Below are 21,225 nucleotides of genomic sequence, written 5' to 3'. Positions count from 1 at the left end.
TCCTGGACATTTAATATCAATCGAGTCATAGAATATGTGGCCTTTTGTGACTGCCTTCTTTCACTTAGTACCGTGTTTTCAAGGTTCAACCACGTTATATAGCGTATATCATGGGCAAATAATATTCAATTGTATGGATATATTACAATTTGTTCATTTATTCATCAATTAATGGACATTTTTTCCCACTTTTTGGCTATTATGAATAATGTTGCTATGAGCATTCATTTACAAGTATTTTGTGTGGACATATGTTTTGAATTCTTTTGGGTAAGTATGTAAGAGTAGAATTACTGAGTCCCGTGATAACTCTATATTTAACTTTCTGAGGAACTACCAAATGTTTTCCTCAGGGGCTGCACCATTTCACATTTCCACTGATAATATATATGTGTTCCAATTTCTCCACATCTTTGCCAGTACTTATTATTCTCTGTCCCTTTTATTATAGCCATCCTGTTGGGCGTACAGTAGTATCTCATTGTGGTTTTGATTTGTATTTCGCTATTGTCTAATGATTTTGAGCACTTTTTCATGTCTTCATTGGCCATTTGTATATCTTCTTTGGAGTAATATCTATTCAAATCCTTTGCCTATTTTTTTTCCTTTGCCTATTTTTATTTTTTATTTGTTTATTTTTTGAAAGCATTGTGCTTTTTTTAAAAATATATATATTTTTTGAATTTTATTTATTTTTTTATATAGCAGGTTCTTATTAGTTATCCATTTTATGCATATCAGTGTATACATGTCAATCCCAATCTCCCAATTCATGCCACCACCACCACCCCCACCACCACTCTCCCCGCTTGGTGTCCATACGTTTGTTCTCTATATCTGTGTCTCTTTTTCTGCCCTGCGAACCAGTTCATCTGTACTATTTATTTATTTATTTTTGGCTGAGTCAGGTCTTAGTTGTGGCACACGGGCTCTTCGTTGCGGCCCACGGGTTTCTCTCTACTTGCAGCACGTGGGCTTAGTTGCCCTGTGCCTTGTGGGATCTTAGTTCCCTGACCAGGGATCGGACCCGCGTCCCCTGCATTGGAAGGTGGATTCTTAACCACTGGACCAGCAGGGAAGTCCCGTCCTTTGCCTGTTTTTAAATTGGGTTATTTATTGTTGAGTTGTAAGAGCTCTGTATATTCTGGGTACTAGACTCTTATCAGATATATGATAATTGCACATTTTATATGCAAATATTTTTATTATATTTTTTTATTAGTCACTTATGCATTAGATGTCATATCTAAGAAACCATTGCCTGATCCAAAGATATGAAGCTTTACGCCTGTTTCCTTCTAAGAGTTTTATAGTTTTCGTACTTACCTTTAGGTCTTTGATCCATCTGGGGTTAATTTTTTTGTATGGTGTGAGATGAGTCCAACTTTATTCTTCTGAGTGGAACTGTTCACTTATCCCAGCGCCATTTGTTGAAAGACTATTCTTTCCCCACTGAAATGTCTCAGCACCTCTGTTGAAAATCAGTTGCCCAGAAACGCATGCGTTGGTCACCTCTTCTTGTCTCAAATGTCTTAAAATGTTGTTTGGGGTTATGATGGTGTAAATAAGAGCAGACCTCACCTAGGAGACAATCAGATGAAAACCTGAGTTCTAAAATCCTCTTTTCCATAACCCCATTAAGGGGAGTTTGATGTGTCTTCTGCACTCAGTCTAAGCCATTAGGGCAGATACGTGCGATTGTGAGATCTCTTGGGCTCCAGACAGCTTTCTTGCCACCAGAACCTGCATTTTTTTGCCCATGATGTCCTCACTGGATTCATAAGCAGAGGTGGAGACGGCAAATAGGTTTACTTCAGAAACACAACTTGGATTCTCGGAAGCCTCAGGAGAGGGAGAGAGGGAGAAGCAGCCACTAGCCAGTGCACATTCCAGAAGTCCCAGAACTATATGTGTGTGTGTGTGTGTGTGTGTGTGTGTGTGTGTGTGTGTGTGTGTGTGTGTGTGTACACAAAGACAGTGACATTGGCTCCCCCGGCCCCAGACACACCACTGACGGGCAGAAAGTGCCAGTTCCATCAGGAGCACACCCTGTGTACACGGGCACACCTGCTGCACAGCTTGTATACACTGTGCTCCAGCAGCAGCTTCTGGGGATTTGAGGCTTCTTTGGATCCACACCCAGCCCCTCACCCTGACCCTGCTGCTCAGTTACTGTTCCAGGAACAAAGCGGGTCCGCACTTCACCCAAGCCCGTGTCCCAGGGAGCAGAGTCTTGGAACCCAGCTCTGAGACATGCTGTTCACCGAGGCACTGCTGAGGTCGCCTTGGGGCAGGGACCGGCCACACAGCTGTTCTCTTCAGGCCCACAGTTAGCCTGTTCAGAGGGTGAAAGGCAGTCAGTTCCCCTTCGCCTCTAGTCCTTTCCTCTGCCTTGTGAGCTTTGTCAGCTGAGATCCTGGGCCGCACAACTCACCTGCCTTCCCAGCCTGCCCAAGTCCCAGCTGCGGAGCAACTTTGCTGGGAGCGTCTGTGTGTGTGAGCCGGAAGCACAGCCATGATTCAGGGGCTGGGGATTGTTTTCTTTCGTTTTTTTGTTCAATCACAAAACAGCAGTTTTCCGCTTAGCCTCGGGCATTCCAGCCGACCACCCCGTCACACAGGTTTCTTTGTTTAAAAACTTCCAGGGTGTTGTGGGAATTCAGCAAAGCCCAGGTGAACTCTGTGCCAACCGACAGGCGGAGCCGAGAAACGGAGGTTCCCACGCTGCAGGCCTTGCTCGCCCTCCGCGGCCCGGACACCAGCACACCCCTGCACTCTGAGGTGCCTGCAGAGCCCCGCCCCGCCCAAGCACCCCCTGGGACTCGAGATGGGGACCACAAGCAGGAGCCGCTTTCCCAGGCACCTGGCGCCCTGGGCTGGCCACAGCCGGGCAGTGCCCAAGCTGTCCCTTCGGGGAGCACTTCAGGCCAGCAGCCTTCTAGTCCTGTGAGGGAGGCGACCAGAGCAGTCGGCCAAGGAAGTGGCCAGCAGAAGCCTGCGGAGGAGGATGGACCTCGGCTGGGCCTTGTGGTTCCCTCACCCACCAGTCCGGTGAGTGGTACAAGCTGGGGTTTTTTTGCGGGGGGTGTTGGTGAATGTCTCAGAGGCGGTGCAGGGTTTCTCCAGCTAGAGACCCCGAGTGGCCTCTGCCGTTTCCCCCCGAGCCTCTCACCCTGCATGGTTTGGAATTAATAGCATTGTGGTGATGGAGCTACTGTTCCTTGGGGTGTGAGTGGTGGACGTGAGCCAGGCTGTGCGCCCATCTCTTCCCATGGGTGCCTCCTGTCATCTGCACATGGACCCTGCGGAGAAGCCAATTCTCACCCAACTGCAGACTCTCCTCTCTTAACCCCGCCACTCGGGGGTTATGCCCTTATGCCCTTAGGCGAGGTACTTCACCTCACTGAGCTTTCGTTTCCTCCTCAGTACTTGTTATTATTAAATTAACATTTTCATAAAGCACCAGGCTTTGAAAATACTCATTTTGCAACACGAACCAGATTTCGAACTGCACTGTCCACTTGGGCAGCCGCTAGCCACATGTGTCTCTGGAGCACTTAAAACATGGCTCGTCCAAATTGAGATAAGCTGAGTAAAATAAACACTGGATTTTGAAGACTTATTAGGAAAAAAAGAATGTAAAATGTGTCATTCATAATTTGGTTATTGATCATGTTAAAATGAAAACATTTAAAATACGTATTTGAAATAAAATATATTATTAAAATTAATTTCACCTGCTTTTTTAAACGTTTTAAAATGTGGCCACTAGAACATTTAAGGTGACCTATGTGGCTTGCATTGTATTTCTGTGGGACAGCGCTGTTCTAGTATAAGCCAATCCAGTGTGTTGATGACCCGAGGAAGCCAGCCCTGGGACTGTCCTGGAGAGAGCCCCGAAGGTAGAGGCTAGAACTGTGGACCCCGGGAAGCAGTAGTCAAGCTGTGAACCCAGGCTCTTGTGCCATTTCGCATTTGTTCTTGGGTCATGAAAAGGAGAAGTAGGAATTGGAGTGCACGTGGACACAGACACATAAAACCCAGAGCTCATCCTAGCTGCCGTCTGGGGCTTGTGTTGGGGATATAGTCTTGCTCTTTCCGTTCCATCCACACACATCTCTCCTTTGGCCTGTAGCTTCCAGATCCTATAACTCAGGATGGGCCCGCGCCATGAAATAGACTATAGAAGAGGCATATCCACTCTCTTTTTTTTAACAGCTTTATTGTGATATAATTCACATACTATACAATTTACCTAATTAAAGTGTATAATTCAATTTGTTTTAGTATATTCACAGATTTGTACAACCATCACCACAGTCTAATTTTAAAACATTTTCATCTCCCATAAAAGAAAACCCCTACCCATTAGCAATCACTCCTGTCCCTTTCCCCTCCTACCTCACCCCGCTCAACCCCTGGTAACCACTAATCTCCTTTGTCTATAGATTTGCCTGTTCTGGACATTGTACATAAATGGAATCATATAATATGTGACATTTGTGATTGGCTTCTTTCAATTAGCAAAATGTTTCATCCATGTTGTGGCCTGTATCAGTACTTCATTCCTTCTCCTTGCTGAGCAGTATCCCACTGTAGATTTCATTAGATGGTTGTATCACATTTTATTTATCTGTTAGTAAGTTAATGAACATTGGTGTTTTTCCTACTTTTTGGCTATTATGAATAATGCTACTGTGAACATTCATGTATAATTTTTTGCTTGGACATATGTTTTTAACTTTTTTGGATGCATACCTTGAAGTAGAATTTTGGGCTCATATGGTAACTATATTTAACCTTTTGAGGAACTGCCGAGAGCAGCTGCCTTGTTTTATATTTCAGCCAGCAGTGCATTCCTCTACATCCACACCAACAGTTCTTACTGTCTGGTTTTTTTGTTTTTGCTTTTATTATAGCCATCCTAGTGGGTGACAAGTGGTATCTCATTATGGTTTTGATTTGCATTTCTCTGATGACTAATGATATTGAGCATCTTTTCATCTAAATGCTTATTGCCATTTGTGTGTTTTCTTTGGAGAAATGTCCATTCAAAACATTTGCCCATTCTTTTTTTTTTTAAACAGATTACAGTTGTCACAGACTTTTTAAAAATATTTATTTATTTATTTATTTGGTTGCGCTGGGTCTTAGTTGCGGCATGCGAACTCTTAGCTGCGGCGTGCATGTGGGATCTAGTTCCCCGACCAGCTATCAAACCCGGGCCCCCTGCATTGGGAGCGTGGAGTCTTATCCACTGAACCACCAGGGAAGTCCCTGCCCATTCTTAAATTGGGTTATTTAATAAATTGAGTTATATAGTTCTTTATATATTCTTGACACTAGACCCTTATTAGATAAATGATTTGCAAATTTTTCTCCTATTCTGAGGGTTGTCTTTTCACTTTCTTGATTATATCATTTGAAGCATGAAAGTTTTAAATTTTGCTGTTGTCTGTCTTTTCTTTTGTCACTTGTGCTTTTGGTGTCATATCTAAGTACTCATTTCCTAATCCAAGGTCATGAAGATTTACTCCCATGTGTTCTAAAAATTTTTAAGTTTCATCTCTTACATTTATTTATTTATTTTCTTACATTTAAATCTATGCTCTAACTTCATTTCTTTTGCATGTGGTTATACAGCTGTATGAGCACCATTTGTTGAAAAGACTATTATTTCCCCATTGAATTGTCCCACTTTGCCCCTTTAAACATTTTTTGAGGAATGGTGTATTTAAAGTACCCAGAGCGGGCTTCCCTGGTGGCGCAGTGGTTGAGAGTCCGCCTGCCGATGCAGGGGACACGGGTTCGTGCCCCGGTCTGGAAAGATCCCACATGCCGAGGAGTGGCTGGACCCGTGAGCCATGGCTGCTGAGCCTGTGCGTCCGGAGCCTGTGCTCTGCGACGGGAGAGGCCGCAGCGGTGAGAGGCCCGCGTACCGCAAAAAAATAAAAATTAAAATTAAAAAAAATAAAGTACCCAGAGCCTCAGTGTACACCTCAGTGAATAATTATATGTCATATACACTCTGTAACCACCATCCAGATCAAGAGACAGAACATTTCCAGCCACCAGAAGCTTCCCTCATGCCTTCTCCCACTCACCGCCCTGCTCCAGAGGAAACCACCATTCTGACTTCTAGTCCATAAAGTTTGTCTTGTTGTTGAACTTCATATAGATGGAATCATACAGTATGTACTCTTTTACTTCTTTCACTGAACACTATGTCTGTGAGATTCATCTGTACCTGTAGCCTGAAGCTCTAGTTTGTTCTTTTCCATTGTTGTGTAGTATTCCACTGTAAGAATATATCACATCATAGTTATCCATTCTCCCATTAACAAATGTTTGGGTTGTTTTCAGGTTTGGGCTATTATGAAGAAAGCAGCTATGAGCATTCTTGTACTTGCCTTTCAGTGAACCTGTGTACTCATTTCTGGGTGTACATCTAAGAATGGAATTGCTAGGTCACTGGGTAGGCATATGTTTAGCTCTAATAGATACTGCCAAATGGTTTTCTAAAGTGCTTGTGCTAACTTATACTCACAGTAGCCATATATGATCGTTTTCATTGCTATTTATCATAGTCAATGGTATTATCAGTCTTTTACATTTTGGCCACTCTTGTAGGTGTATAGTGGTATCTCACCGTGGTTTTAATTTGCATTTCGCTGATGACTAATGATATTGATACCTTTTCATTTGCTTTGTGGAAGCATCCTTTAAAGTCATTGTCTCTTTCTTTTTTTTTAATATCTTTATTGGAGTATAATTGCTTTACAGTGGTGTGTTAGTTTCTACTGTATAATAAAGTGAATCAGCTATACATATACATATATCCCAATATCTCCTCCTCCCTCTTGCATCTCCCTCCCACCCTCCCTATCCCACCCCTCTAGGTGGTCACAAAGCAGCGAGCTGATCTCCCTGTGCTGTGTGGCTGCTTCCCACTAGCTATTTTACATTTGGTAGTATTTATAAGTCCATGCCACTCTCTCACTTCGTCCCAGCTTACCCCTCCCCCTCCCCGTGTCCTCAAGTCCATTCTCTACATCTGCGTCTTTATTCCTGTCCTGCCCCTAGGTTCTTCAGAATCACTTTTTTTTTTAAGATTCCATATATACATGTTAGCATACGATATTTCTTTTTCTCTTTCTGACTTACTTCACTCTGTATGACAGACTCTAGGTCCATCCACCTCACTACAAATGTCTCATTCTTAAATTGAGTTGTATGTGTTTTCCTTATTGAAAACCCTTGTCTTTATATACTGTGGATGTGTCTTTTACCGGAGAAAAATATATGTATATAGCAAATATCTTCTTACAGTCTATGGCTGGCCTTTTAAATCTCTTAATGGTATCTTTTGTCGAACAGAGGTTCTTAATTTTTAAAATTTATTTATTTATTTATTTACTTTGGCTGTGCTGGGTCTTAATTGCAGCACGTGGGGTCTTCATTGTGGCATGTGGGATTTTTAGTTGCAGCATGTGGACTTCTTAGTTGTGGCATGCATGCAGGATCTACTTCCCCAACCAGGGATCAAACCCAGGCCCCTTTCATTGGGAGCTCGAAGTCTTACCCACTGGACCACGAGGGAAGTCACAGAAGTTCTTAATTGTAATGAATTTCAATTTATCAGTCTTTTTGTTTTCGATCAATGTGTTTTGTGTCTATTTTTAAAATCTTTGTCTACCCCAAGGCTATGAAGGCTGTGGAAATCCCTGTATTTTCTTCTAGAAGCTTTCATATTTTACCTTTTACAATTAGGTTTATGGTTCATCTGGGATTAGTTTTTGTATATGGTGTGAGGTAGGTGTTTTCCAAATGAATATCTGATTGACTTAGTACCATTTATCTAGTATGACTGTATACATCATGGAATTGTGTAAGTGTGGGTCAGACTCTCAGTTTTTGCTCTCTTTTTTTTGAGGGGGGTGGCGGGCCTTGCAGCTTGCGGGATCTTAGTTCCCCGACCAGGGATTGAACCCGGGCCACCGTAGTGAAAGCGCCGAGTCCTAACTACTGGACCGCCAGGGAGTTCCCCAGTTTTTGCTATCTTGAAGGTGGCTTTAGGCCCAGAATGTCACAAGACCCTGAAGGTTGTGACTATAAGACCAGCAGCACACACCAAAGGTTGAAGAAAAAGGCTCGGAAGCCCCCACTTGAGCTAGAGGCAAGGGATGTCTCTTGTGGACAGTGGCTGTGGGCCGCAACAGGGCTCCCCAGCGTGGCCTTGACTGTGGTGAGTTCACTCCTTTCGAGGGTCTGGCTTCTGTGTTGCTGGCTCTGACATCCTGTCTCGCCAGGGTCCTAGAGCTGATGGACAGAACAGCTTACCTCGTCAACAAAGCTCCTCCTGTGCTCACCAAGCTTTGACGGTCCCCACCACCTCCACCGCCGCACTGCCTCCGTGCACCTGCTCCCAAAGCCCCCTCCTTCCAGCCCCAGCTTTTACATTTGCTGTTCCCTCTGCCTGGACCCTTTCCCGACTCACTGCTTTTCCTCACTGTCGTTTCCCCCTTCCCCGACCACCCTGTTTCAAAAGCACCATCCCCAGTGACTGTCTTTCCCATTTACCTGCTTCACTTTATGACACTCATCACTAGGTTAGATTCTGTTATCGCTTTCATTGTCTACGTGTTCATTTCCTGTATTTCTGTCCAGGATATTAGCTCCATGATATGAAAGACCATGTCTGTTCACTTTTTTTAAATATTTATTTTATTTACTTATTCGGTTGCACCAGGTCTTAGTTGCGGCAGGCGGGCTCCTTAGTTGTGGCTTGCCAGATCCTTAATTGTGGCATGCAAACTCTTAGTTGCGGCATGCATGTGGGATCTAATTCTCCGACCAGGGATCAAACCCGGGGCCCCTACACTGGGAGCGTGGAGTCTTAACCACTGCGCCACCAGGGAAGTCCCACGTTCACTTCTGTATTGTCAGCTCTGAGCAGTGTACCTGGGAAAGCATAGGTATCAGTGAATAGTTCTCAAATTGTCCAGAGACTCCTGAGATGCCAGCTTGTAAGTTTACACTGAGAAGTGCTCCACCAGGTGCCTGGGGCGGGCAGGTTGGTCTGACCAGGTCACCCTCCGCCTCCTGGCCGGCATCAGGGGAGTCTGGTTGCTGCAGGGTTGCTTGGGGACCGTGGAATCGAAGCACCGGGTGCCGAGTTCAGCGTGAGAACCTCGGATGCTCGCCCCTCCCACAGTCTGTCTCTAGAGGGGAGCTGTGGGTCCATCCGTTCCCTCCTCAGGAGATGGTCACTGTGTTGCCCCTGCGATTCGCATCTTTCTATGCGTCTGTCATTCAGTCACTGCTATTTATCTGACACTTTATGGGGGGGGAGGGAGTCACTCTCAAGTTTTATAACCCGAGAGCCATTCAGTCTTTCTTTAAAAATTTGTTTTTAATTAATTTAATTAAAAGCCCCAGCTATGGGCCAAGCATTACACTTGGTACAGCGATGGAACGGAACAAAGGCTCTGCTCCTTGGGGACAGACACTATGTTAGACAAATAACTATCTGCATCATAATTACACTTGTGATAAGTGCTGGGAAGGACAGGAGTGGGGAAACTAGGGTGACTCTGCCTTTGTGACATCTGGAAGGTCGTGAGTTCGTTTCTCAGTTTAACTCCCAGAGGACAGTCTGAATCCTAAGACTTGGCCCTAATCACTGCCCTCATGGACCACTGGCCTCTGGCATGTGGTCCCCTCCCCCAGGAGGGGGTACAGGCAGTCCCTTTGCCTGACATAATCAGGACAGACTGAACAAAAGGGAGTTTTTGAAAGTGGCCCAGAGACCTGCCATCTCACTCCTCTGCCAACACCCCTTTCTGGGATTTAGCTGTCGTACACAGTGTCCTGGTCCCTGTCGTAACTCCAAGTGGCATTCTTCTGTCTTGGGTCCTGGTGGCAGGTGCTGCTCTGGCTTAGATCCTTGGTCATTGGTGATTTCCCCCCACTGTTAAAGGGGCAGAGAATGGACCAGATATGGGGCCCTGAGTGAGCAGGAGGCAGGAAGTTTGGGGGGGAGGGGAAACGGTGGTGTGCTGCCCTCTCCCCTGCTCCATGCAATAACTGGGGGTCCTGGAGCGGGGCACAGCCACAGAGCTCAGTCCAGGCCCACGAGCAGAAGCTCCAAGGACCCAGTATTCCTGCTGTTTTTCTCTATTGCTTAAGAGAACAGAAGGTTTTCCCTAGAGTATCACTTCCCGATGGCCGGCCTGTGGCCACTGGACCACGTGTGAGCATTTCCTGGCAGTCTCCCTCTCCTCCAAGGAGAGAGAGGCCCTCACCAGTGAGCGTACACCATCCCAAAATCCACACCTGTCTCCTTGCTTCCTCACCCCATCCTTGTTATTTTATGTGAAAGATATTTGGATAGTCAAGGTGTATTCCCTCATCTTTTATGACTCTGTGCCAGGCACAAAGAAGGACGACCGTTCCAAACAGCTCTGTAGGTGCCAGGATGGGGGTAAACACAGAATGCCGTGGGAGCCCAGAAGGGGTCCCAAACCCAGCTGGGGGTGGGTAGGAGGGGGTGTAGGCTGAGGGTGATTCAGGACAGCTTCCAGGAGAAGGCGATGGATGACCCCTGAGCTGAGCCTCAAGGGAGCGTGGGCTCTCCCATTAGGGCCGTTATCCGGGGCTGCAACGTCGCCGGGTTTCCCAGGTGTGTGTGCCCGGCCCCAGGAGGCTTCCTGGACAGCCGTGTGATCGCTCCTCCAGCCCATTTTCCTTGGGGAGTTCCCCTGGCTCATGATGACTTAGACAGGCTTTGTTCAGAACCCTGAGTTGTAAATAGTCCCTAGCAGTCACCCTGCTCAACACGTTGTCCTGTCACTGGCAGAAGGAAGCACCTGCCAACCTGAGGGTTTGGGGAGGAAGCCCTGGAGGCCCAGCTCTGTGAGCCCCCCAGCCCACCTCCAAGCTCCTGACTCAGAACGCGCCACTCTCGGCTTAAGGAATTTGGCAGCATCTGAATGGATTAAACTGTCCAAACCAATCCTTCCGGGCGTTCTGGGTGGCTCCAGCCCTGCTCCCCCATTCCCTGTCTGCGGGAGCAGGGAGGGCAGTCTTAATTTAGCGGTTGGAAATAGCAACATCAGGATGAGGTCGGTGGCACTTAACAAAATAGCTGGGCTGTCCCACCCCTCGGGTGACTCATTTCCTCTGTGTAGACAGCCACTTAGGCACCCAGCCAGCTTCCTCACCTCTGCTCTTCCACACTTAGGCGTGGAGAGGCAGGGAGCACTTGAACTAGTGAAGAAAAGGAGGCAGAGTTCATTCCTACAAGCCTCCTGACCTCAGACCCACCCACTTTCCTCAGCCAGTGAGCAACTTGAGACTCGGAAAGACAGCAACAGAAGGGAAGGGGCAGGGCCCGGCTGCCTGGAGCCGCAGGGTGCTGTCTGTCCAGAAGTGGGGAGCAGAGGCAGAGGGAGCTAGTGAGGTCTCTGGGTCCTGCTCACCCGCGCCTCCCTCATCTCAGACCCTACAAGCAGCGCTGAAAAACCCTACATCCCTTCAACACATGGTGCTGGGACCACTGGATATCCACGTGCAAAAGTATAAAGGTGGATCCCGGGGCTTCCCTGGTGGCGCAGTGGTTGAGAGTCCACCTGCTGATGCAGGGGACATGGGTTCGTGCCCCGGTTCGGGAGGATCCCACACGCTGCGGAGCAGCTGGGCCCGTGAGCCATGGCCTCTGAGCCTGTGTGTCCGGAGCCTGTGCTTCGCAACAGGAGAGGCCGCAGCGGTGAGAGGCCTGCGTACCGCAAAAAAAAAAAAAAAGGTGGATCCCTGCCTCACGCCCTACACAAAAATTAACTCAGGACTTCCCTGGTGGCGTGATAGTTAAGAATCCGCCTGCCAGTGCGGGGGACACGGGTTTGAGCCCTGGTCCGGGAGAATCCCACATGCTGCAGAGCAACTAAGCCCATGCGCTGCAACTACTGAGCCTGTGCTCTAGATCCCACGAGCCACAACTACTGAGCCTGCGTGCCACAACTACTGAAGCCCACGCACCTAGAGCCCGTGTTCTGCAACAAGAGAAGAAGCCCGCGCACCACAACAAAGAGTAGCCCCTGCTCGCTGAAACTAGAGAACGCCCACGCACAGCAACAAAGACCCAACGCAGCCAAAAATGAATGAATGAATTAATTTTTTTAAAAAACCAATGGAAGACATTAAAAAAAAAATTAACTCAAAATTGATTGTAAACCTAAATGTAAGAGCTAAAGCTGTAAACCTCTTTGCAGAAAACATAGGAGTAAATCTTTGTAACCTTGGCTTAGGCAATGGTTTCTTAAGTGCAATACCAAAAGCACAGACAAAAGGAAAAATAGATAAATTGGACTTCATCAAAATTTAAAAATTTTGTGCCTTAAAGGACACCATCAAGAAAGTAAAAAGACAGCTCACAGAATTGGAGAAATTATTTGCAAACCATATATCCGACAAGGGCCTAGTATCCAGAATAGAAAAAGAAACATTGTAACTTGTATTTGTTTCATAGGACTTCTATAACAAAAGACCACAAAATGGATGGCTTGAAACTACAGAAATGTATTACGGTAGTTCCCCTTTATCTGAGTGGATACGTTCCAAGACTCCCAGTGGATGCCTGAAACCATGGATAGTACCTAGCCCTATATATAGTGTATTTTTTCCTATACATACATACCAATGATAAAGTTTAATTTATAAATTAGGCACAGTAAAAGATTAACAACAATAACTAATAATAAAATAGAACAAGTATAACAGTATACTGTAATAAAAGTTACGTGAATGTGGCCTGCCCCCCCCAAAAAATATATCTTATTTTACAAATTTAATGCCTTTAAGCACTTATCACACGCTGTGGCCATAACTTTTGCAGTTTGAGGTGCGACAGCAAAGCTGGCACAAATTTCCTTTTCCTTCTTCACAGTCGCACAGATAGAAGATTCATTCTTAACGTAGATCTTAGCAACCTCAGAATATAATTTCTTCCTTTCCTTATTAAGTTGAGAACTTTCACCTTTTCACTTAAAGGAAGCACTTTACGGCTTCTCTGGCAGATCCGAATTGCCAGCATCACTAGTCTTGTGCTTTGGGGCCATTATTAAGTAAAATAAGGGTTCCGTGAACACAAGCACTGTGGTACTGTGACAGGAGATCTGATAAGCAAGAGGGCTACTAACTAAGTGACTAATGGGTGGGATACACTGGACAAAGGGGTGATTCACGGCCCAGGCAGGATGGAGAAGGATGGTGCAAGATTTCATCACACTACTCAGAATGCGCGCAGTGTGAAAATTGTGAATTGTTTATTTCTGGAATTTTCCACTTAATATTTTTGGACCACAGTTGACTGTGGGTAACTGAAACCACAGAAAGTGAAACCACAGATAAAGGGGAACTACTGTATCTGATATTCTGAAGGCTAGAAGTCCAAATCCAAATTCAGGCAGGATTGGTTCCTTCTGGAGATTCTGAAGAACAATCTGTTCCATGCCTTTCTCTTAACGTGTAGTGTCTCCAGCAATCTTGGGCATTCTCTGGCTTGTAGATGCCTCACTCCAGGCCCTCCCTCCGTCATCACACGGTGGCCTCCCTCTGTGTCTCTGTCTTCGCGTGGTGTTCTCTCTCTGTGTGTCTTCTCTCCTCTTATAAGGACATCAGTCGCGCTGGATGAAGGGCCCACCCTACCCCAGTATGACCTCATCTTAACTAACTGCATTTGCGGCAACCCTGTTTTCACATTCTGTCACCTAACGTCACGTTCTGAGGTACTGAGGGTTAGGATTTCAACATATCTTTTTTGGGGGGTGGAGCACATTTCAACCCATAACACAAGAACAAAAGGACAAATAAACCAATTTAAAAATGGGTAAAGGATTTGAATAGACTTTTCTCCAAAGAAAATATACAAATGACCAATAAGCACATGGAAAGATGCTCAGTGTCATTAGATGTTAGAGAAATGCAAATCAAAACCATAAGATTGGGCTTCCCTGGTGGCGCAGTGGTTGAGAGTCCGCCTGCCGATGCAGGGGACACGGGTTCGTGCCCCGGTCTGGGAAGATCCCACATGCCGCGGAGCGGCTGGGCCCGTGAACCATGGCCGCTGAGCCTGCGCCTCCGGAGCCTGTGCTCCGCAATGGGAGAGGCCACGGCAGTGAGAGGCCCGCGTACCGCAAAAAAAAAAAAAAAGAAAAAACCGTAAGATTGCATTTCTTATTACAGCTATACAGGATGGCTATAATAAAAAATACAGATAATAACAAATGATGGAGAGGTGGTGGAGAAATTGGAACCCTCATATGTTGCTGGCAGGAATGTAAAATGGTGCAGCCACTTGGGAAAACAGTTTGGAAATTCTTCAAAAGTTCGACAATTGTTATCATATGACCTATCAGTTCCACTCCTAGGTATGTACAAAGGGAATAGAAGATGAGTGTCCACAGAAGAACTTGTATGTCAAGGTTCCCTGCAGCATTATTCATAATTGCCAAAAAGTGTAAACAACCCAAATGTCCATCAGCTGATGAGTGGATATGCAAAATGTGGTACATCCATACGTTGGAATACTATTTGGTAATAAAAAGGAATGAAGTACTGATACATGCCACAACATAGATCAACCCTGAAAACATTACTCTAAGGAAAAGAAGCCAGTTTCAAAAGACCACATGTTATAAAATTTCGTTTATGCATGTCCAAAATGGCCAAATCTCTGGAAACAGAAAGTAGGTTATTGGTTGCCTAGAACTGGAGGGGTTGAGCGGAAACAGGGAGTGACTGCTGATTAGTACAAGGTTTCCTAATGGAGCAGTGAAAATGTTCTAAACTTAGATTGTAGTGATGGTTGCACAACTCCGTGAATACACAAAAACTATTGAATTACATGCTTTCAGTGCGTTGATTTTATGGTATGTGAATCATGTCTCAATAAAGATGTTTTTAAAAACATCCTGTCCTGACTTCTTTCCCAATAGAAAAGCACGAGCTGGATCTCAGAAGATGACTTCTACCGGCCTTCCCGGGAACAGCCCGCAGAGAGTTCTTCCCATGCTTCCATGGCTTCTCCCAGAGGGACTCCAGAGCCAAGGCCTGGTCTCCTCACGCAAGGACCAAGAAGAAGCTGTTCCATGGAGGCCTTAGACAAAGCTTGTGTGCCTTCCCCAGGAAGCAGGAGAAGCAAGGCCGCCCCGACACCGGAGCATAAGAACTTCAGGGTGGTACATCGCAGGCAGATGGGTAGGTGACTCTGCAGGCTTCCGGGCGCTGCACTGCGTGCGGGCAGTGCCTTTCAGAAAGCAGTTCAAAAGTCCCCTTTTCCATTACCAACTGGGCAGTGTCTTCTCCCAAGAAAAACCTCATCCCAAAATGTAATAAGGAGCACCCTTGCTGAGTAATTCAGGAAAGCATTTCAGGAAGAGTACTATATTTTCTCATAAAATCTTTTATTTATTTATTCATTTATGGCTGCATTGGGTCTTCGTTGCTGCGTGCGGGCTTCTCATTGCGGTGGCTTCTCTTGTTGAGGAGCACGGGCTCTAGGCACATGGGCTTCAGTAGTTGTGGCTGGCAGGCTGTAGAGCGCAGGCTCAGTAGTTGTGGCACACGGGCTTAGTTGCTCCACAGCATGTGGGATCTTCTCAGACCAGGGCTTGAGCCCGTGTCCCCTGCATTAGCAGGCAGATTCTTAACCACTGCACCACCAGGGAAGCCCTTTTAAAACATTTATTTATTTATTTATTTATTTATTTATTTATTTATTTACTCACTCACGCTGGGCCAGGTCTTAGTTGTGGCATGCAGACTCTTAGTTGCAGCATGGGAACACTTATTGTGGCACACAGACTCTTAGTTGCAGCATGTGTGCAGGATCTAGTTCCCCGACCAGGGATCGAACCTGGGCCCCCTGTATTGGGAGTGCAGAGCTTACCCACTGGACCACCAAGGAAGTCCCTCTCATAAAATGTTAATAAAGCAATGCTCAAAACTGCCTACAGAGTATACAAACACTGTTTCATATAGTGAAATGGAAAATATCTTCCCTGAAACTCTCCTATAAATCTTTTGATTATACATAAGATACATAAGATAATCTTATGAGTATATAGACATTGTGATTCTGTCTGTAGCCCAGAGCAAACCCCCGCCTCTTAAAGGCCCAGGTGTTTCAACTGCTCCTTCCCAAGGCGTTTCTCTTAGTTTATTTAACAGCTCTGATGGGGTTTATTAGATCTGCTGTTTGTTCAGTGTCCTCTCTGTGCAGTTTACAGTGAGGCCACCTTGATCTCCACACCCTGTGAAATTCCAGAAAGCATTAAATAACCATAACCTAATTTTTCTGTAACCCTCAGAAACAAACAGACAAACATGTGTGCTCTAGAGTCAGTTTCTTTCTCTCCTCATTTTCTGTTTGCAATGACCCAGCGGGGAATTCTGGCCAGGTTCCTGGGGCCCTGGCTCGGGGAGTCTGGGCAGAGCCCTGGTCTCTGTGCTGCCTCCTTTCAGGTTTTTCTTTCAGCCCATGTGATGGTTGCAACCGTACCAGAGAAGGTGTTTTATGCCTACATCATCAGGTACCCTGAAGGGTGGGAAGACCCTACACGATGGTTTGAAATCTCTAAGGCTAGTCCAGGCTGGGAGAGAGACGTGTGTGTCCTTTGGACCCCCTGGTTCAGGGGATGGTTGACCCCAGGGAGCAGGGAGCATTGGGCTGTGTGTGGTACATAGACATGCACTCACTCACTCACTCAGCAGATACTTAACTGAGCATCTGTGATGTGCCAGGCACTGTTCTAAGTGCTGGGGACACAGCAGGAAACAAAGCAAAGTCCTTATCTTCATGAGACTTATATTCTAGTGTGAGAGGCAGGAAATAAGCAAATAAACAAGTAAATGTCCAGTGTGGACAGGTAATAATGATTTCTGTGGGGAACAGTAAATCGGGGAGGGAGGGAGGAAGGCATGAGACGATCTTTGTGTTTCGAGTGGGGAGAACATGTGCAAAGGTCCTGCGATGGGAACGTACTTGGCGTGTCCAGGAAAAGAGCAGAGACCAGAGTAGCTGGAACAGAGGAGATGGGGAGGGGGGTGGTTAGAGATGAGTTCAGAGTGACGGAGGGTCTCGTGGGCCACAGTAAGGATGTTGGCTTTTGCTCTGAGGGAGACAGCAGCCTTGCAGGGTTTGTGGGGGAGAGACGTGATCTGACTTGTCTTTTAAAAGGGGGAGTCATACTGGCTCATTTGTTGAAGGGCTACAAGGGGACATAGACCAGTTAGGAGGCCACAGCCATAAGCCAGGCCAGGGATGACGGTGGATTGAACCCCTGAGGTAGTGGTGCAGACGGTGTGAAGTGGAGGAAGATTCTGGATATGCTAAGAGGATTGGCTGATGGATTAGATGTGGGGTGTGAAAGAAAGAAAATCAAGGATAACTCCAAAGTTTTTAGCCCAAGTAGATGGAAGGATGAAATTTGTCATTTTATAAGATGAGGAACCTCAGGAGAGAGGCGGGTTTGGAGTGGGAGAATCAGGAATTCATTTTTGGACATGTCAACTTTGAGAAGCCTATTAGACATACACAGAGCAGTTGAAGATCAGAATCTAAAGTTCAAGGGCAAGGTCTAGGCTGGAGATAAAAACTGGGAGTTGTTGGCATAAAACCCCAAGACCAGGGGAGATCCCATCGGAAGCTGGTGTCAGGAGAGGAGAGAATCCAGGGCTGAGCCCGGGGCCTCCAGCATCGAGAGGCCGGGGAGAGGAGGGGGAGCCTGGGAGACAGGAGGGGGGACAGTGACGGCTGAGAAGAGCCAAGGGAAGGGGGCTCAGCTGTGTCCAGTGATGCTGATGGGCCAGGCCAGATTGGGACCAAGGATTGGCCTTTGGACTTGGTGACAAGGAGGGCCTGGTAGCCTTCCCAAGGGCAGGTTCTGTGGAATGAGGGGACAGAAGGCTGCCTGGAGCAGAGTCAAGAAGGAATGGGAGCAGGGGGACGAGAGACAGTTCCCAGACCCGCCCCCCCCGGGAGGTTTCTGTAAAGGGGACAGAGACACAGGGTGGTAATTAGAGATGCGAGTGGAGTCAAGAGGTTATTTTTAAAGCTGGGAGAAATAACAGCGTGTTTGTGGGCTGATGGGAATGATCCAGTAGAGAAGGGAGGAAACAGCAGCACAGGAGAGGGAGGGAGGATTGCTGGAGGGACGTCCTTGTCCTTGAGTAGGTAGGGGGTGGTGGGACCCCCTGCACAGATGCACAAATGGGAGGGTGGGCCTCAGACATAAGCATAGTCAGCTCATCCCTGGCGACGGTTGTTGGGGGGGCAGTCAGAGTGTGGGTGCAGATGCTGGAAGGGGGAGGGGTAGTGAGGGGCATGTGGAGGTGATTGTTTGAGTGCTTTTATTCTCTCGGTGAAATTCAAGAACAAGGTCAACAGCTGGGGTGAGGAAGGAATGGAGGCTCTCAAAAAATGTTCCCATCCGGCCCATGGCGGGCCTGTGTTCTCCTGGTGGTCACGTCGTCCGCACCCAGGACAGGACTCAGGCCCCGGAAGTTCTCCTGGGTAGTGAAGGGTCAGACCCATCATCTAAAGCACCTCTTTCTGCCTCCAGGTCTGTCTAACCCATTCCGGGGGCTCCTGAAGCTGGGCACGGTGGAGCGGCGGGGGGCCATGGGCATCTGGAAGGAACTCTTCTGCGAGCTCTCCCCACTGGAGTTGCGCCTCTACCTGAGCGGCGAGGAGCGCACCTGCGTGGAGAACTGCTCACTGCTGCGCTGTGAGTCCGTGGGGCCGGCCCACAGCGACGGCCGCTTCGAGCTGGTCTTCTCGAGCAAGAAGCTGACCCTGCGCTCCTCGTCCCGCGATGAAGCCGAGGACTGGCTGGACCGTGTGCGCGAGGCGCTGCAGAAGTGCCGGCGGCCCCAGCAGGAGGAGGAGTGGGTGACCATCCAGTACCCAGACCAGCCCGAGGACCCTCCAGAGGCCCCCCAGGGTGGCCGCCCCTCCCACTCGGACCTGCTCTCAGAGCCTGAAACCCCCCAGGGCCCGCAGTTTGACTGGTCTTCTTCCCAGGTTCCCGAGCCTGACGCTATTAAAGAATCCCTTCTGTACCTGTACACAGACCGGACCTGGATGCCCTGTATCTTCTCCCTGTCCTTGGAGTCTCTGAAGTGCTTCCGCGTGAGAAACAATGAGAAGATGTTAAGTGACAGCCACGGAGTCGAGACCATCCGAGATATCCTGCCGGACACGAGCCTTGGGGGCCCATCCTTCTTCAAAATCATCACGGCCAAGGCCGTCCTGAAGCTGCAGGCCGGGAACGCCGAGGAGGCCGCCCTGTGGAGGGACCTGGTGCGCAAGGTCCTGGCGTCCTACCTGGAGACGGCTGAGGAGGCGGTGACACTCGGTGGGAGTCTGGATGAAAACTGTCAGGAGGTGCTGAAGTTCGCCACGCGGGAGAACGGCTTTCTGCTGCAGTACCTGGTGGCCATCCCCACGGAGAAAGGCCTCGACACCCAGGGCTGCTTCTGTGCAGGTGCCGACTCGCTGTCCCGCCGCCCCCAGCCTGCTAGCCTCGCTCTGCCCGCGGCGGGGTTCCTGCTCGAGGCTCTGCACCCCTTCCTGCTCCCCCCATCCTGCCCTGGGGAAGTTGCAGCACATGAGGCCGTTCCATGATCACATTGTATTCTTTTGGAGCAGGGGCATGGTACCCTTCCAAAAAATTTTTGCAAGCTTTTGCAAGTGTACACAGTTTTTTTTTTTTTTAATTACAAAAATGGGCTCGTACTTCTCAGAGCCGTCCAACAGAACTTTCTGTGATGATGAAAATGTTCTAGATCTGTGCTGTCCGGTACGGGCGCTACAAGCCACATGTGCCTACTGAGTACTTAACATGTGGCTTCCTAGTGTGGAAGGAACTGAATTTTCAATTTGCTTTAATGTAAATCTATTTAAATGTAAATGGGCACCTGTGGCTCGTGGCCACCGTTTTAGAGGGCGCAGCTGTAACTATTGTTCTGCCACTTGGCTTTTTTCTCCTTAGGAATATATTATGCATATTCTTCTACCTCAGTACATCTGCTCTGTCATTAGCATCATCAAATCCTGTGCTGGGCACTGGGCCAGATGCTTTATTTGGATTGTCTTGTTTAATCCTCACAACAACCCCATAGGGATTTGTCTCCATTTATAACTGAGGAAACTGAGTCACAGGGCTGGTAAGTACCTGTCCCACGTCCCTACAGCGAGTGATGGTGGAGCCCGCAGAGGACTTGATGGTCCCAGAACCTGTGCTCTTTTCCAGGCCCTCACAGGGCCTCTCCACTCCCTTGCTTTCAAGGCTTCGTGATCTGCTGCTCACGTTCCGCTCGTCTTCCCAACCCAGACACCCACGTCCATGACCCTGGGCCCTCCGGGGGAACTGTGAGGAGGTGGCCTTGCTGCAGACTGTGCCACAGGGAGGCTTGTGGCTGGCTGCACGTGGTCTAGGAGCTATCCCGTCGTGGGGGAGGAGCCTGTGGGACTGGAGGGGAAAGCCTGCTTCAGGCATCTAGAAGGGAGTGGTCTGCAGCTGGTGCCCCCGGAGGATGGAGTGGCTAAAGCAGAGCAGAGCTTCCTGCAGAAAATATCCTCAAGCCGCTGCTCACCCCTCGCCCCGCACCTGCCAGACGCGAACGCTCACTCTTTGCCCTTCAGCACGTGGGAGCCAGTCTCAGGGAGGAGGCCATGCCTCCGGGGCTGGGAGGAGGGCTGCCTCGCTGGGGATGCGGATGACGGCGGGTGGCTCTCCCCACGCCTGCCACCCGCCAGCCTGCCGGCCAAACCGAAACTGGGGAGCTCGGGCCTCCTTTCTGCCTGCGAGCACAGCTCGGTGGCCGGGCAGACACCAACCTCTGACATCTGGCTTGGATTTCATACCTTACAGGGCACTTTCAAAACTCCATTTACACTTTGTAATAACCCCACAGAACAGCAAGTAGTAGGGAATTGGAACCTTGCAAAACTTGGGTGAAGGTCAGGATGAGACAGCTAGCATGCAGAAGAACCAGTCCTTCTAGTCCCCAGGAGGCCGGCGGAGGGACTCTTTCCCTGGCCCTGTAGGAGGCAGGGCCTTTGCTCCGGATTCGAGCCAGGCCTTTGTTGTGCCCTGGGCACGCCCCACTCCCGGTCCCCTCACCTTCCCCCGCCCCACTGTGGAGGGTCCCTCCAGCAGAGGG

The 21,225-nt window shown here is 48.1% G+C and overlaps 1 protein-coding gene across 9 annotated transcripts in view; it reads left to right on the top strand.

Annotated features, from left to right (window-relative positions):
- PLEKHM1 (pleckstrin homology and RUN domain containing M1) overlaps nucleotides 1-21,225 on the top strand; it is a 51,663-nt gene that overhangs the window by 17,722 nt on the left and 12,716 nt on the right. For 6 of the 9 annotated variants that reach the window (XM_067021138.1, XM_059048727.2, XM_067021137.1 and 3 more), the window contains 3 exons: nucleotides 2,646-3,051; nucleotides 14,994-15,255; nucleotides 18,621-19,544. In XM_067021138.1, the coding sequence (XP_066877239.1) occupies nucleotides 2,646-3,051; nucleotides 14,994-15,255; nucleotides 18,621-19,544 (1,592 nt within the window). Of the gene's footprint in view, nucleotides 1-2,645; nucleotides 3,052-14,993; nucleotides 15,256-18,620; nucleotides 20,227-21,225 lie in introns of all 9 variants that reach the window. The other 3 variants (XR_010838166.1, XR_010838167.1, XR_010838165.1) reach the window with 1 other exon arrangement.

Source organism: Kogia breviceps, chromosome 19, assembly GCF_026419965.1.
Source record: "Kogia breviceps isolate mKogBre1 chromosome 19, mKogBre1 haplotype 1, whole genome shotgun sequence".
NCBI lineage: Eukaryota > Metazoa > Chordata > Mammalia > Artiodactyla > Physeteridae > Kogia > Kogia breviceps.
The sequence above is the reverse complement of the archived record's forward strand: the minus strand, read 5'-3'. Positions and strand labels throughout refer to the sequence as shown.